Source organism: Camelina sativa, chromosome 11 (genome assembly GCF_000633955.1).
Source record: "Camelina sativa cultivar DH55 chromosome 11, Cs, whole genome shotgun sequence".
In the NCBI taxonomy this organism is placed as follows: domain Eukaryota; kingdom Viridiplantae; phylum Streptophyta; class Magnoliopsida; order Brassicales; family Brassicaceae; genus Camelina; species Camelina sativa.
Window position 1 is genome coordinate 46,355,662 of NC_025695.1, and position 18,031 is coordinate 46,373,692.

Below are 18,031 nucleotides of genomic sequence, written 5' to 3' on the forward strand. Positions count from 1 at the left end.
AAAAAAAAAAAAAAAAAATTAAAGGAGACACAAGACTTTCGAGGGATATGATCTAGTTTACGAAAATTATTGTTCTGTGATCATTTGCATCTCCTTTTTCTTGTTAAAGGCATTCCTTCTTCTTAATATTACAGATCTTCTTGGTCGGCTTGTTTTGTTATTTTCTTTTGTAGGCCTTTGAATCGAATCTTGAAAGATTTAATTCGAAAAAAGGTTTTTTCTTGGGGTTTCTTGATTTTTCATCTTTTGTGTTAGAGGCTTAGAGCACTGATATAGTCTTTGGATCTCCCTCCTATTATCAAGAAACCATTTCTGTGGTTTGGATTTGGATCCAAGTGAGTTTCTTTCTTAAAGAAAACTGATTTATTTTACACACTTTCTTAAAAACTGATTGGTTTTAGGGTTCCATATACGGATTTGCTAATCTTGCTAGGAGGATGGTGAGAAAGAAGATCGAGATCAAAAGAATCGAGAACATCATGAGCAGACAAGTCACGTTCTCCAAGCGTAGGAAAGGTCTTTTGAAGAAAGCTCACGAGCTTTCAGTTCTATGCGATGCTCAAGTCGCCGCCATTGTCTTTTCTCAAAAGGGAAAATTATATGATTTCGCTAGCTCCAAGTAAGCAATTTATCTATAATTTTTGAGAATTTTAATCCAATTAATTAGTACTTTAGTAATGTTTTTAGTATATCTTCTGTTTGTCCAAAAAAAAAAGTTTTAGTATTTTCTAATCAGTAGTAATATCGTACTAGAGATATATATAGTTTCAACGGTTGAATTTATTTTTTCCCAAAATATGCCTTTTTCAAGGTTTTGTTTTTGTTTTTGGTTATGTAGAGTTTTTCTCTAGTACCACGAAGTGTTATTTAATGGATTAAAACATAATCAAAATTAATTTTACAAATATTTATGTTACCTTAATTGAGTTCTTCTTCAAGCACGAGCAAATGATTTAGGGTTTTCCAGAAAAAGCGTTTTTGAACTTTGAACCTAGTATGCCTTGGAACTCATGCTGAAACCACTTGACACGTTTATAATAATTAAAAATCTCAGTGTGCATGCCATACTTTTAAGAGTACAATTGAACCGTTTTAAGAATAGGAAGCCACATGATATATGTATGAGACCAGATCGTGATGCTTTTTTTCACAGGGTCTCAAACAATATTCCTAGATATAGTTTACACGATTCTTATACAGTAATACAGTATATGTGTTGATCTTTAATAGGTAAGTAAGTTTAATCTACTAATAAATCCAAATTAGTCCAAAATCTCATATTGTCATGTGATGCCACAGTGACCAAGTGTGAAACCAAATCATAATCAAACCTTAACATTTTGTGAAACTATGCATGTATTAGAGTCTCTTGGTTACTGATGATCTTCTTACTCTTTGCTATCAATCGAATAACTACATTTGCGTGAGTTCAGATGACCAACCCAAAGTTTTGTAGTGAAATTGTTCGTTTCTTTAATAAACTTGAGAGGTTACTAATTAATGGATTTGACCATATCCAAAATAAAATTTCGGGTGGTTATTACATACATTAATGTAACGCTTCTTCTTTTGAGTTTGTGCCGCACACCGCCCTAGCCTGTAGGTCGTACATGTATGTAAGTGTCATTGGTTGGTGGTTGCTATATATAATTAAGAAACCAAGTCACAGAAATTAAAAGATATACACTTTGACATATGTTTAGCAATCTCTTCCCCTTGCCGAAACCATATTGATAACTTAAGACAATGAACATGATTCCTGACATAGGTTAAGCGTGAACGTGTTTTAAATTTTTAACTAAACTTACATTTGAATATAATTATCCTAAAATACATAAATTTGCATATCCGTGAATATTCTTGTTGATCATGTTAACACATTTTAAACTAATATTTTAGCATGCAGAAGATGATGGAACGATGTGAGATATACAGAAGGGAGTATTTTTCGGCAGAGAGATTCCAAAGAGAGCAATATGTGCAGGATCTCAAGAACGAAATCACAGTAATGGTGAAAAGGATTGACCTTCTTCAACTTCAATGCCGGTTATTATCTAATCTTTTTCTATCTACTGCATACGTTTTCTTTATATGCAATGGTTACATATACACTCTTGAACGAGATAATATCTTAGGAAGCTGATGGGGCAAGATTTGGATTCGTGTTCGGTGGATGAGCTCAAAGAGATAACTATCCAGCTTGAGAAAAGCCTTACTGTTGTCAGGACAAGAAAGGTAAAATTCCATTGAGAATCAACAAATACATGTAATAGATAATTAAATGAAGTCAATAATAAATATATAACAATTACAAGTGTGCCGTCATAATGTGTTTAACAATAATATATGTCTTATTTTATATGTTATGTGAGACTTTCACGCTTTCAATCTAAGTGATCAGCTATATATGGAACTAGCGCATCGCAATGTTTCTTTGTGTGCCTGTAATTCATTCCAGATTTACGATTTTGGCAGGCCAAGATAAATGAAGATGAGGTAGAGAAACTAAAAGAAGAGGTATACTTAATATGATACTAACTAGCTAGTTTAATTGCTTTTTGTCTGGATATATTTTTAATTCTCCTTGCGACTTTTTCTTCATTAGATTGAAGGAGAGAGAGAGCTCTTGAACGAGAGACCTAGGCTGCACCTGCACGAAATGGTACACAACTACGTTGTAATACAATTGAATTAGGACAAATACATATTATTCATTAATGCATACACACTTTTAAACATGGACTTTACATGTGTTGACAAAAAAAAACTTACCACACATTACAAATCATAAGGCTGCATATATAGCTTGATCATTTGCTTCTATATCTAATTGCTACAATTATCGATATATATATTATATGTATAGTGAATGTTAATTAGTTTCACTAACAAAAACCATCAATTGGCATATTCGTCCCTTTTTGTTTTATCTCTGATGAGTTACTTTTATCTTCCATGAATTAATATAGGAAGATAACATGTTTTATGATTTCAGTTTGAAGAAAAACCCTTGTGGATGCAGTCAAGGAGCCTAGTGAGTGAGAATAGTGCAGCAGCTTCTTGTGTTTGTGTAAACATGAACACATCGGATGTCGAAACTGATTTGTTCATCGGATTGCCGCAAAGCCGAATGTTATGATGTCTTCGTTTTTTAACCATCCGACTCTTCATACTATCCAAGTATATATATAAATATATATATGTAGAATAAACCAAGAATAAATTACTGTTTAAGAATTCTCTACTAAATGTAGAGCTGATCATTATTATTTTTCTAGTTTGTGATGTAAACAACATGGTTTTATATTGTTAAATAAAGTGTTTTTACTTTTTAGATATTTGATGTTTCTAGATAAAAACTGAACCCAAATGGCAAAACTCGTCAAACATTCACGTTACTCTTTATTAACTTATGTATTTTCACTAGGAAAATATTTTTCTCAGCAGTACCAACGCTCTCTATGCTTATGCTTATTCAATTGATCAAAAAATTATGTCTCACTTTGTCGATCAGAAAAATGATGATAAATATAACCCGATAAAAATTAGATTATATTACAAAAGTTTGACAATAAATAATTGTCATAAAAACGAAAAAATAAAGGGTCTCACTCGGCACCTGCAAAAACAATCAATACAGCTCTTCTCAAACTTCCCGTCAGCTCGTTATCGTCGAGAAAACAAATGTGAAGTGAAGAAATAAGTGTTGTAGTATTGATTCAAAGCCCAGGATTCCCTGACGAGGCAGAGAAAGAAACACACAAGTGAGAACTGGCAAAAAAATGCACACAAAATATCATATGCTTAAGTGAGTGATGCAAGCATACTGTGTATACCTTTATGGAGCTATACAAGGAGTGGTTATTTTGTTTTCAAGAACGTGGAGCAGCCATTTGCTGCTTCTTTATCCTCTCGTGCGCCTTCACCATGCTGTAACAGAGAGAGAAAGAAAGTGTTTCATCCAAGTATTCACTTCACAAACAGAGAGTTCCATAGTATTGAAATTGATCTGCTACCTGATATCATGAGGGGTGATGAACATCCATTGCGATCCTTGTCCAATTGCAAAATCCACCAGTGCGTCCAAGCTGATTTTTCGGCTGACTGTATCCTATATTTTTTTAAAAATCGGAAAGTAAAAAATGTTGTCTCATCCCAATGTTATGCTTCTAAAGAGCGGATTCTTAGAAGAACATAATACCATAAAAAAACTCATCCATTGCTCGAAATGGGGCTTCCGTCATCTCGTGAAGCGCTAGTGCAAAACATAAAGTCGAGAAAGAACGTTCTCCGCCTAAGATAATGAGAAGAGCGTTAGACTTTACCAATGGCTGACATAGGAAGTTTCTTAGATGGCAATGAGTTATATGTTGGAAATTTTAGAGCGAGGAAGGATGCAGTACCTGAAAGACCTTTGGTATCTCGAACATCATTGCTTGTTGCGTCTTGAGGCATCTTAACCTGTCGAGAAAAAAAGCCATCACATACTGATATGGGCACTTAAATTGCAAAAACCATAGCATGGTAGTGTCCATTACCTCTATGGATAAAGTTTTATCCTCATAACTGACTTTGATTTGTCCACTGATACCTTTCTTTCCCAAGTGAGCGTTGAATCTGCTTTCAACAATAACATCAAAGAAAGCTCCATATGGAAATCATAACTAATCTCATGAGACAACCAACTACAGATTTATTTATGTAGTTGGCAATGGGAAAGCAACTCTTACTGCCATGTTAACTGGCGCCGAAGAAGAGATGCATTTCTTTGAAACTTGCCCCACCGCGAATCTAGAGCATTTTTGCAGGCCTGATCAAACAGTAACGAATACATTAAATAATGCAGCTATAACAACACATACACCTTTAACATAATACATATCTGCAAACTCAACCATGAGTTTTTCTCGATCGTCTTGATAGGATTTACGCTTCTTTGCAATCTTTCGCTCTAGGCTCTCATACATCATCCTGAGGTCATCAATTGATTCAGAAAACCTGCACCCAAAAAATTGAAGGATGTAAATTACTGTCACTGGTCGATCCTGAGTGAAAGAAGAGCTGAAAAGGCAATACTAAAATACGCACTGCTGATTCTCACGATGAAGTCTCTGATTCATTCTATTAATCTGAGCACGGAGCTGCTCAGGAGTACTCCCATCCCAGGGACCCAAAGCTTCGATCTCACTCTCAGGACAAATTTCAGATGCCTTCTGGTCACTTTCCTGAAATTTTAAAGAAATGAAACCTGAGCAATAAATTACAAGAAGATTAAAAACATATATATATCTACAGCCAATACACATTAGTCTGGTAGCTAAGTTCAAGAGACCAGACAAAATGCCATCCCGGGTTTCAACCCAGGAGGATTTAAAAGAGATTAACAGAAATGAAGTTGCTTTTGTCATTTTGAAAAATTCCTATATAATTGCTTTTTATCTGTACCCTCCGTTTATTTTTAAGCTCCTCGTAATTAGCCTCAGCCTCCTTAATATCAGGTAGGACCTTGTTTTTCATTATGTTCTCGTAATGAATTTTCTCCTGAAACAGAACCACGCTTAAATTATGCATGCAAAAGTAAAAAATCAAAATCTTTACGTAGAGGCAAGAAGGGGTACCACTTCAGCAGACTGAAGGTCTTTCTCAATCTTCTTTAGCTCATTCTCTGCTTCCTCAAAGGCATCAATTTCACCCTTGGCTGATTCTACACACATTTCGACAAAATGTAAGAATAGAGTCGGCCACTCAATCAAGATGATGTATTCATGTACGATCACAAACCAAGAAAAATATCCAGGTGTTTCAGAAACAGTGGTTATCACAGACATACCACGTAAGTTCTCAAATGAAGCTGTAAGTTCAATAGCCTTTAACTCAGCTTCTTCCAAACAGTTTTGAAGCTTCTCAAGCAAAGCTTCTTTCTCCTCTATCTCTTCTCGACCTTTCTGATAGATTAAAAGAAGTGCAAAAAAATTCAGGAATGATGCCAAGGCAAAAACAATGACAATTAAATAGTTTCACCAACAAACTAACCATGATTTCAAGTTGAAGCTCGTTAACACTTGAAGAAGCTGATGCTTCGGTCTCAGCAGCGACTGTATTCTTCAAATCTTGCATCTCGAGTTCCTTTGTCGTCAACACGTTCTCTGCTTGGCTGCGGTGCTTCTGTATAAACAAAACAAAACAAAAACCATATGGAAAGCGACTATGATTACGGGCGAACTAAAGCTTATTAAAATCGAGTTAATTATTTCACTTAAGATATATAAAGACTGGAAACTCTAGTTTTGACATGTCTACTGGATTAATCAATGAGACATTACCTTCAGTGTGCGCATTTTCAGCTCAAGCTCCACGAGATTCTCCTCTGCCTCCCTCTTACGTCTCATGCATTGATTAATCTCGTTTTGTTCTAGTGAGGCCTCTATTTCAAGATCCTTGATTTGTTCCTCAAAAGAAGCACAGAGTCGCGAAGGTCTACGAGATTGAGGAGGAGGAAGAGTAGTCTGGACTGGCCCACGAAAAAACCTGAGGCAAGAGTAGCTAGTCATCGTGAGAATCAGCAGACTCTGTGCAAGAGTAGCTAGTCCCCTAGATGGTCTCAAGTCAATCCCTTTTCGCTAGAAAGTGCTAACTTATTTTACACGACTGAGAAATGGTAGATGCAAGGCTGTCAGATATCTCACGTTCTGGTCCCTTCAAGAATTTAAGGGGTTTTGAAAATGAAAAAATGTCAAACAAAAAGCTTCCATTGGATCACTTCTCAAGTTTTTCTTATAATGGAAAACGGATGTTGGAGAAATCCAGAGCCAGGACACAGAAAGAGGGGTGTATGTCAGAGCTCAAAAATCTAATTCAAGAGGAAAGGATGATCTCCGGCCAAGCAAAAAAATTGTTTTTTGCTTGCAAGTGAAGATATAGCATCTAACAATTTACTTACATTCGGTATCCGTCTAAAGTGTATGCATCCTTCAGATTTGAGAGCCTTTTCCCAAAGGCAACTGCCTTTCCCACTTCATAATTCTCTGCAAGCACTTGCCTCTCAACACCACTCTGAAATATCCAGGAAATAGTACTAAGATGTGAATACCGTCATATCAGGCTGTAAGAATAAAGAAATTTAGTAAGTGGAGGGAAAGTTTGAAAGTACGAACCACATCCACCAAAACATTAATGACGGTTGGGTTATCAGAGTGTATGACAGAGAGAATAGTTGGGTGTTCGGTCTGAGGAATCATGTGCCTTGGTATATTTAGCTTGCATAAATATAAAGATAGCAAATATTTGAGTCACAATGTTGCCCCCTCATCAGTGTAGAAGGTTAAACAAAAATATATAAATGCTTAATTAGACTTGGAACCTTGGTCTCGAAAAGTCATAGATGATAATCCTAAGGTTTCTATAATTGGCTTCATTAGCACAGCCTCTTAGAGTGAGGGAATCTTTATGATCAGTCACAATGAAGGCATTTAATAGGTTCCCAAGAGATTGTTCAACTGTAGATGCCCATTTATTGCCATCGACCAAAGTCTGCAGAACATGATCCACCATCAGAAGAGATTTTATAACCCACAAAATATTCACATTAAAATATTATTACAAAACAGTTGAACATGTCAGTTTCTTCTTGAACCAATCATTCAATATGAGGCAACATGTGAATTAATTTGTTTGAAGCACAAATTTCCAAATGAAACAAGCAGAAACTCACCACATGAGAGCCAATAGGACCAATTGGTGGTTTTCTGAATCTACGATGGTGTCTCTCAATAGCTTGCAGAAGATTAAGGACTCTGTCCCCTCCAAATGCAGTAACCTAGTGAGCATGCATGTATTTGGATGCCTATTAGATATTACTAAAAAGGCTTAATTATATCCAATCGAAACAATAAATATTGTGATGAAATTTAGGATGCACCTTGTCTGTTTGATGTTTCTTCATATCATTAATGTTAGAGATAACATTTCTTTGCCTCTTTTGATGGTTTTTAATCTAGAAATCAAAAAGGCCAAAGAAATGAACAAGGTGTTAATTATAATTCTAGACAACCTGCATACGAAACTGATAAAATTCTAAGAAAAGTAAAGTTGTACCATATCCTCGATGAGTTCCACCTCTTTCCTCCCATCTAACGCTTTTTCCAAAAAGCAGTTCTCTTCATCTTTCAATCTAAAGTATCAAATATTTAAAAAATGTTTGAAGACGAGAGAGAAGACTACAGACACGAAGGCTAAGCAGACAAAAAAGGAAACAGAAAATTGAAGATCATAACCTGGAAAGCAATGTTTCAACTTTCTCAACCTCCTGCTCCAAATATTTTAGTTTCTCCTCGATTTCAGATTGCTCAGCCTGCATCACTATCAACCTGTGAGAAATATGCACAGATATATCTGTACATAAATATATGTACCATCACAATATCTTGCCCGTTATGCCAAGACACCGAGTACAATAGAAAACTGACATAGTTTTTTTTATAGATAATATAAGTGACCAGAATTTAGGACCTGTGTGCTTCTCATTGTCTGTTCATTGATATCTCCAACCTGTCGTTCAAGCCTCCTAACACGATCCTTAATCTTTTGAACATAATTGCATTTATGTTGGAATTCTTCTTGTAGAGTTATCTTTTCCCGTACTGCCTAAAATAAAAACAAAAAAGATATGTCAAAAACTCGCATACAATATGTGGACAATACTTTTACCGAAATCTAAGCTAAGAATAATGATGCAGAAACGCATTTGATGAATTCAGTATTTTTCATTTGCCTCTTTTTTTTTACGAACGTTGAACAAAAAAATATATACTAGGTCCCTCTTAAAACAAAGTTTACAAACCGTCTTGGCTGATTGGTGAAAACTCTCTATCTCCCTCTTCATTGCAGTTGATTCATCCATCAGACATGCAACTTGAGCTTTCTTCTTTGTCAAGCGATCCCTTAAGGATTCCACTTTACCCTACAAAAATGGTCCATTATGACCAAACATTCGGAGTTAAAAACATGATAAGCAATTTTCCCTCTAAAATAATAATTTATAGCCATCCAAATTTCAGACGATGGAAAGTATATATTGCTTACCAGTTCCCAATCTATTTTAGCTTGGCAAGTCGGTATACGTTCTTTAAGCTTTACAATCTTCTCGATCTGCTCCTGGAGCTGCCTATCCACATCATATACCCATGACCAAGCCAGTTTCTTCTTCAACTGCTGCAACTTTTGAGCTATTTCTTCAACTTGTTCCATATTCTTTATCTTTCCACGCAACTCACTGATCTCCTTTTCTATAGGTTTAATTGTGTTCTCCAATTCATCAACTATGGCAGTTGCAGTATTCAAGTGTTCGTAGATACTTTGGAGAAGATCATTGACTTGCTGAAGAAGGGTTGCCTTAAAAAAGAACTAAAGAGAGAAGTTTGTTCAGCCAAAATAACACCACACGGTTGACTTTAATATATACCAATTCACATGACAAACCTTGAAATTATCTTTGTCATTCCCAGAATGCAAGAACTCCCTGCTCTTGTCTTGACTCATTACCACGCACGGGTTTTCAACATCAATCTACCAATTATTTCAACATAAGAAGAACACAGCAACGAATACGCCAGTTATTTCAGATATCACTTAAAACACTTTCTTTAAAATTGAATATATGACTAAAACTCACATTAAAATGTTCAACAAGTTCTCGTAGCTCATCCCTTCGGTTACTTACTTTCCTTCCTGCAGAATACAGGTTGCCAAAACAGGAAAACCTTTTTAAATCAATAATTGGCACAGCAAGCAGTAGGGGGCTATGAGACAAATTGTAAGTCAAAACCATAAAACTTATATAAAGAGAGTAGAATACAGAGAACTAACCAAGATAATCTTTGAGAACGGTCGAAGTGGTAGCCTCGGTTATCCTGCGTTCTATAATTATAACACCACCATAAGTTTCAGGCTTAAAAGCATCCTCTCCTTGGTTTTTCATTTCTACATGGACAACAGCATAATTACAAAAGAAATCCCAACGAGATTAAAAGTTTCAGTTAGTCATTTCCTAGTCATGACAGGAAGGAAACAATCTAAAAAAACCTGAGAAAGACGAATTAGTGTCATCACACAGCATAGGGTGTACAAACCTGCATCCAGTTTTTATGAAGTCCTTCAAAGTGGCAGCACGCTGTGTCCCTTTCGCTCGACACCCAAATGCAACACATAGAGCAGGCAATATCGCACTCTTACCACCTGAAAAAATTTTAAAAACCAAAAACAAGAAATATTGCTATTTATCAAACAATTCACAAAAGATCGATCAGAGAGTGATTAAACGCTAACACAGAGTATCCAACACCAAAAACAGACTCTAATTGTCGTTTCATATTCCATTGAAGCTGAAAAAAAATCTACAACTTTCAATGGAAACTAAGATTCTCTAAGTCATGAATAAACCAATTCTAAATAAACAAATCAAACTTGAACTGTTGTCACAGTGAATCAAATTTAAGAAATAAGATATCAAAATCCGGCGAAACCCAGTTCTTAATTAAGGTATTCGTGATTAAATTGAATCAATTTGAGAGATAAATATCCAAAAAAAAAAACTTACTTCCGTTTTGGCCGGTGATGAAATTGACCCACTCGCCAAACTCAATCTGGAGATTATCATGGCACATGAAATTCTCAACTTTGATCCTAAGAATTGTACCAGACCCAGAACGCTGTTGGATGAAGGAATCAATGGATCGAGTTCGAGACCCAGATTTCGCCATGGCTTAATCGCGTTATCTAGGGTTTTTTTTTTTCCTTTCTCTCTCTCTCACTCGGCTGGATACATAAATTAGAAAAGAACAAGTTCCATTGATGGGGTGGGACTGCTTAGAGCGGGAAAGAGAGAACCCTATTGTACGTCGCGTGTATGCTAACTTCGGCCGTTTTGACCGTACGGTTCTTCTAGAGATCCTACGACGAATATATATGGGCCTTTTATCCACATTCTTTCCCAGCCCAATAGTCCCCTTTTCTTTATGCTAAACTAAGATTACAACTTGACATAGAATACATAGAGAATTAGAGATGATCACAACATTAAATAGTTAAAATAGGCAATAATATAAAGTTGTTGAATAAATTGTACACTAGTATGTATATGCAAATTGTACATGATTTTAATGCTACAATTAAAGTATAATTTATCACGTTGTTGAATAATTGATGATAAATTTTGTATTAGTTGTATGTATCAGAAAACTGTCTCTAAATAACATCATCAGTAAGTTTTTGTTAATAATTACAGGAAAATTCTTGGTTTCCTTTTTTGGTACCACTAGAACTTTTATATTTTATGTGGAATAACCGTAATTTGTAGGGTTAATGCAAACAGTGCCGGCTCAAGGTTTTTTTGGGCCCTTGGGCAAAAAAAGTTTTTTTAAAAAAAAACCAAATTTTTTTTTTAACCTCTGTTATATGTTGAAAAATATGAATTTCATTTTGATAATATATAAACACTTAACAAGATTTTAAAAAATTTATTTTCGTTCTATTGTTAGAGTCAGTTGAAATAATTGTGGAAGATAAAATATATTTTTAAGTTATTGACTCATCAAAATAAATCCTTAAAACATATTTTAATATATTATTTTGTTTTACAAATTTTGTTTTTGTCTTTTTTATCTTACATATTTTTTTGTAGCTCTTTATCTTGCATTTTTTTTGTACTCCTTTATCTTACATTATTATTTTTTTTGTGCTCCTTTTATCTTAATTTTATATATATATATATATATATAAAATTGCTTTTTAAATCTTTGAACCCGAGATGGTCGCACTGTTTGTCCCCCAGTTGAGCCGGCACTGAATGCAAATAGAACCTTCAAATATCATTTATTGAAAATTACCAAATAACTTACAAAAAAATGCAAATCAAGTCTACAAAGTCTAATTTAATACACTATAATCTTTCCTCGCAGCTTTCAATTTTTTTTTAAAAAATTATGATAATACGTTAAGTTGAATCCCTCGCCATGAGAAACTTAAATCTACTATTTGAATTCAAAAGCAGTAATATATGTAATGTACAAGATCTTATAAAATACACATAAGGATTATATTACACATTATATTCGACTTTATAGGCTTTTATATGTATTTATGTAAATTGAGGGTACACTTGCAAAATTATATCATTTGGAGGGTTTTTTCTTACAAATAATTACTCATTATTTTAATAAGAAAATAAAGATTAGCTCGTAAATTAATGATTGTTGACCAAAACAAAACAAAAATACTTGTAATTAATTGTTGGAACATTATTACACCAAACACTTATGTTAAGTGGTTTACTCCTTTTGAATAGGTTATGTGTACTTACTCATGTTCCTCACTCTTGCCTCTCTCTATATATATGGGTATCTCATACTCACAAAATCACATAGTAACAAATACAAACAAAAAGCTTCTCGCATAAAAAAAAAAAACAATCAAAATCTTTGCCTCCATCCCTAGTTTTTCTGTCTTTTTTTTTTTTTTTGTGTTTTTCATCGCAATGATGAATTCACTTCTCACCCAAAAAAAAAACTGTCAAGTATGCAAGAAATCATTTTCAAACGGGAAAGCTCTAGGTGGTCACATGAAATCTCATCGAAAACTTTCCCCTGAATCATCAACTAGCTCGATCACTTCATCACTACTATCGCGCATCAACCTTGGAGCAAACTTCAGAACTCATGAAACAATTTCGATGAGATCTGTCCACACCAATGAACTTGTTGGTGGTCAGACACCAGATCTAAACAACAAAGAAGGTGAACAACAAGCAACTACTCTCAAGAAAAAGCTCGTCCTCGATTTAGATAAGGAAAATTCTACAGAATCTCCAGCTTTATGTCTTTTACAAATGAAAGACATGTGGTCAAAAAGTTGTCAGAATCCAAAGTCGACTGATAGTTTGATATCAACTAGAAAAGGAAAAGATATCGAAAAGTATATTGAAATAGATTCTGAAGAAGATAAAGAAGATAGTGATGACGAGTACGTTGTTGAAGATGAAGATAATGAAGATGGAGATGCACTTAAGTTTCTTAGTTCAAATGTGGGATACCTAACAGCAGACAGCGATGAAAATGATGACAATTATGGTGATGAAAATGCATATTACGGTACAAAAGAAAGAAAAGGTAAGAAGCAAAGTAAATATATGTGTGATATATGCGGAAAAATTTTACGTTCGTATCAGGCATTGGGAGGTCATCGAACGAGTCACGGTAACAAAAAATTGAAGATCTCCGACCAAGATGCGCCAGCGGTTCGACGACATTATGAGTGTCAAATCTGTAATAGAGTGTTTAAATCTGGTCAAGCACTTGGTGGTCACAAAAAGATTCATTATATGTTCCTCCAACCAATTAACTTCTCTACTTCTGCCAAGTGATCATAGAATCTGTGAGGCGTTTGTCCTTTTGGGAAAACAAATAATAAAACATGTTCTTTTTTTGTTTCTTTTTTTGTTTTTTGAACTAAATAAAACATGCTCTCTATTTTTTATTTATTGGTCTATTTTGTTTTCAAAATTGTTTAAAATCGTAGAATACAATAATTTATTTTGAGATATAGTTATAAAAAAGCTTTAAATGCAAAAAAAAACATTAAAAATTAGGTTCGTATAACAGATTTACGACCATGATGTGCAAACTTAATTTGTACAAACTGCATCTTTGTGTTACCTTCGGATTTAAACTCATGACAAGCAAATTCTCCTAGATAAAATACTATTAATTATGTGTTTAATCATAAACAAAAACACATCCTTTGTAAAATATTTTTCTACCTTAAAAATAAATTAAAAATTAAATTTTCTTTGACCAACTAGAGTCAAAGATATATATATATTAAAAAGTGTTAATTATTGAATACATATAATAAGTAAGGTAACTACGAACAACATGAAAAGAAGAATAATAACCCAAATGGAAATATTTCTAAATTGATTCTCAGTCAACATATGAGGAAGTGTGTTTAGTCAAATAATTAATTGTTCATTTTTACGGTGTTTTTATATAGAATTTGACTCGATTATACCGCATTATCCACGTAGTAAAAATTAGACTATATATATGGTGATGTTGATTCATAGTCAAAAAAATACATAGTCAACATATTATAATTCCAAAAACAAACACAATACATTAATTGTAGTTTTTTTTTATTTGACTAAAAAAAATGATAACATGATGATAATTTATGAAATGGTATTTGATTTAGGAAAACTAAAAAAAATTGTGTTTTCCTTCTGAAGTATAATAATTAAGCATTAAATATTAACATTTAAACGTTAATGTAGAGTTGTAGACGCAAGGATAAACAATTATGATTTATGTTTTTTACAAAAAACCAAAAAAAAAAAATTACTCATCCAAGATCACCAAGTTTTAACATTGTTACCATACCTGATGTGTTTCCTACTTTCCTTACAAAGTCAATGCATGTTAGTTTGCTCTAAAGATATTGTCGATGCAAGGAATCCACATGCTCTAAACATTCCATTCATATAACCAAAAAAAAAGAACAAACGCTAAAATACACTCATATATATACGTAAACACCCTTCAAAAAAAAGAAGAAAAATCTACAACTACATTGAGATTAAACTCCAAATACAAATATATATATATATATATATATATATATATATATATAAACAATCACACTCCATTTTTTTGGGATTTAACATTACCATTACAAACATCTTCGAAATTGACCTCACTAACATCACCAAGAACGATCACATTATCTCCTACTGTCTTCCTCTTCGGCTTTGCCTCTTGAAGAATCAACAAGACATCTCTCATCGGTGGTCGGTCAGTCGGATTCCGACTCGTACACAACAAGGCGATTCTCAACATTTGCTTCATCTCTTCTCTTATAAGACTACATGACCTACCCATGCTTTTGTCTAGAACTTCATCTACATCTTCTTTCGTCTTTAACTTTGATCTAACCCAATCCACGATACTGTTACCTTCACCAAATTCGGGTTCCACCGATCTTTTTCCAGTAATTATTTCTAATAAAATCACACCGTAACTGTAGATATCGCTCTTTTTATCCACTTGTAGTGTGTAAGCATACTCTGCAAAACCAAACCAAAACAAACAAACAAAATTTTAATTTTAGTCATATTGTCAGATGTTGTCATCCCAACAAAAAGAATGTTTTTAACAAACGGACAAAATTCGAATAATAAAAAACAATGGGACAAAAAAGTCCAAATTTAAAATTTAGGGAAAAGTAAAGAATTAGTCAGAAAAGTGAAGGGTACCTGGTGCAATGTAACCGTACGATCCGGCGACAACGGACATGGATTCGTCGGTTTGAATCAGCTTCGCGACGCCGAAATCAGCCACACGCGCCTCCATATCTCCGTCGAGTAGAATATTGCTAGGTTTCAGGTCACGGTGTACGATCACCGGATCACAATCATGGTGGAGATAACAGATCCCTTGAGCCACACCAATCGCGATCTGATACAACGCCGTCCATTCCGCCGCCGCGTTCATCGTCTTATCACCACCGTGAAGCAGATCATCTAAGCTTCCGTTAGGCATGTATTCGTATAAAAGCATCGTACAATCTCGATTCGAGCAGCATCCAAGGAGACGAACGATGTTCCGGTGCCGTACGTTCCCTAAAACATCGACCTCCGCCAATACACCGCTCTTCCGCCGCCGGATCTTGCCGTTTTCTTTGTTTTTCCCCCAGAGTTTTTTCACGGCGATTATTTCTCCGTTAGGCATCTCTGCTTTGTACACCGTTCCCGTTGATCCCATCCCGAGGATGCTATCGGTCTTTGAGAGACACTCCACCACATCATCCGCCGTGAAATTTAGTCTCTGAAACGCCGTTAGCTTCCACGGTCCTATATCTCCGCCGTTTCTTCCACCACCGTCAACTCTGTTTCCGTAGCTCTTCTGGAAACATCGGGTAGCTGCGACGAGAACGAAGAATCCAACACCAATCGCCGCCGCCAGTATCCAAACAATAGCTCCGGCGGTTTTCTTCGGTCGCTGATCGTTACGATGACCGTCTAGATCTGAATCTCCGCCGTTAAACCTATCAGAATTGCAAGGTTTTCCGACGATAGCTCCACAGAGACCTTCGTTTGATGAGAAGAAGGATGGATTCAGATGAGCGAACGAACCGCTTGGAATCGGACCGATGAGCTGATTATACGAAACGTTGAAGGTCGTGATGGTCTTGGAGCTTCCGAAATCGGAAGGGATGGTTCCGGTTAAGAGGTTATGAGAAAGATCCACGTCGGCGATTGACGGAAGAGTTGAAATCTCCCAAGGAATGATACCGGAGAGATGGTTTTGGCTGAGATTCAAACAGAGAAGCTTCTCGCAATGTCCGATGTCCCATGGAATCGTTCCGTTGAGTGAGTTTCCTTGTAGCTCAATCCTGTAGAAGCTTCTACAACCGACGTAGTTTGGGATTTCGTCGATCAAATCGCTGAAGCTAGCTGAGAAGATCTGTAGATTCAGAGCTTTCCATATGTTTTCAGGTAATCTGCTGTGGAAGGAATTGGCAGAGAGATTCAAGTATTGAAGTACAGGAGCGGTGGCGAAATCCGCCGGAATTTGATCGGTGAATCTGTTGTTACTCAAATCGACGAATGTGAGGTTAGGGAGAGAGCCGAATCCGATGGGAATCGTGCCGTTTAATCGATTGTTCTGAATCCGAAACCGAAATAGAGAGTTGCATCGAGCTAAGCTCTTTGGTAATTCACCTTGGAACATGTTGGAGAAGAGGATGAGTTTGTATAGCTTGTTTCCATGGCAGAGAGAAGAAGGGATTGTGCCGGTGAATGAGTTGTTAGAGACATCCATGATCTCAAGGTTGCCGTTTGATCCAAGCTTCCGTGGTAAAACCCCGGTGAAGTTGTTGTTCCATAGAGACAATGTAGTTAGCTCAGGGAGCTCACCGATTCCTTCAGGGACTTCACCTGAGAGGTTATTGCTGATTAAGCTTAGCAATGTGAGGTTCTTTAAGCTTGAGAAGCCTGATGGGATACTACCAGAAAGCTGATTACTCGAAACATCAAGAAACTTGAGGGCTTTCAAGTTGCTATAACTCTCCGGAATCTCACCGGTGAAACCGTTTAAGAACAGAAGCAAGTTCTCGAGCTTTGTGAGATTTCCGAGTTCTTGAGGCAGAGGACCAGAGAGGCTGCAGTTGGAAGCGTCAAAGTACCTAAGATTCGTGAGTAAGGAAAACTCCGAGGGTATGCTTCCGGTGAAGTGATTATAACCGATCTCCATGTGTTGGAGCTCCCGTAAGAGCCCCAAACTCGGAGGGAGTTCACCTCCGAGAACATTTCCGGCTAAATAAATGAACTTTAATCTCTGTAAAGCACCGTAAGCTGCAGGGATCTCTCCTTCGAAGTAACTCCCACCAAAGTTTAGTTCTTCCAAGAAACGAAGACGAGACACATCACTAGGCAGTAGACCTTCGAAGTCGTTGCTGAAGGCATTGAGGACTTTTAAGAACTTGAGCTTGGAGATTCCGGGAGGAAAACTCGAGTCGAAAGAGTTACGGCTGATGTCGAGGGTAGTGAGCTTAGTGAGATCAAAGATAGAAGTTGGAAACGAGCCTTCCAAGAAATTCCCACTGAGATTCAAGTAAAGTAAGCTCGACAAGTAACGAATCTTTGGAGGAAGACGACCCGTGAGGTTCCGGTGAGAAAGGTCAAGAGAAACGACTTGAGCCGTTGCATTATCACAAACTACACCAGACCAAGAACACAGAACGGCGTCGGTTTGACCATCGGTAGGAGTTTCCCAGTCTTGAAAGGCAGAGGGAGGGCCAGAGAGAGATGTTTTGAGTGAAAGGAGAGATAAGAGCTGAGGTGAGGTCTTGAGAGCTAAGGAATTGAAGGCGAAGAAAGGAAGAAGGAGAAAGAAAAGATGAACAAGAGAAGGAGAAGTGTTCTTCTTGTCCATCATGGCTTTAGGAGGAAACTAAAAGTGAAACAGTGTGATGAATTAAATGT

The 18,031-nt window shown here is 35.9% G+C and overlaps 3 protein-coding genes and 1 pseudogene across 3 annotated transcripts; 2 read left to right on the forward strand and 2 right to left on the reverse strand.

Moving 5' to 3' along the window:
• On the forward strand, window positions 429-2,695 carry LOC104729025 (MADS-box protein AGL72-like). The gene is made up of 5 exons (XM_019232133.1): window positions 429-619; window positions 1,900-2,046; window positions 2,136-2,235; window positions 2,476-2,517; window positions 2,618-2,695. Exons 1-5 carry the CDS (start codon window positions 438-440, stop codon window positions 2,693-2,695), a joined length of 549 nt encoding a protein of 182 aa, XP_019087678.1. The 5' UTR covers window positions 429-437.
• Window positions 3,520-10,890, reverse strand: LOC104726734 (annotated as a pseudogene).
• LOC104729027 (zinc finger protein ZAT1-like) lies at window positions 12,533-13,414 on the forward strand. The gene has a single exon (XM_010447928.1). It carries the CDS (start codon window positions 12,533-12,535, stop codon window positions 13,412-13,414), a length of 882 nt encoding a protein of 293 aa, XP_010446230.1.
• Window positions 14,505-18,025, reverse strand: LOC104726735 (leucine-rich repeat receptor-like protein kinase TDR). The gene is made up of 2 exons (XM_010445666.2): window positions 15,302-18,025; window positions 14,505-15,112 (listed from the first exon to the last, which is right to left on the reverse strand). Exons 1-2 carry the CDS (start codon window positions 17,982-17,984, stop codon window positions 14,685-14,687), a joined length of 3,111 nt encoding a protein of 1,036 aa, XP_010443968.1. The 5' UTR covers window positions 17,985-18,025; the 3' UTR covers window positions 14,505-14,684.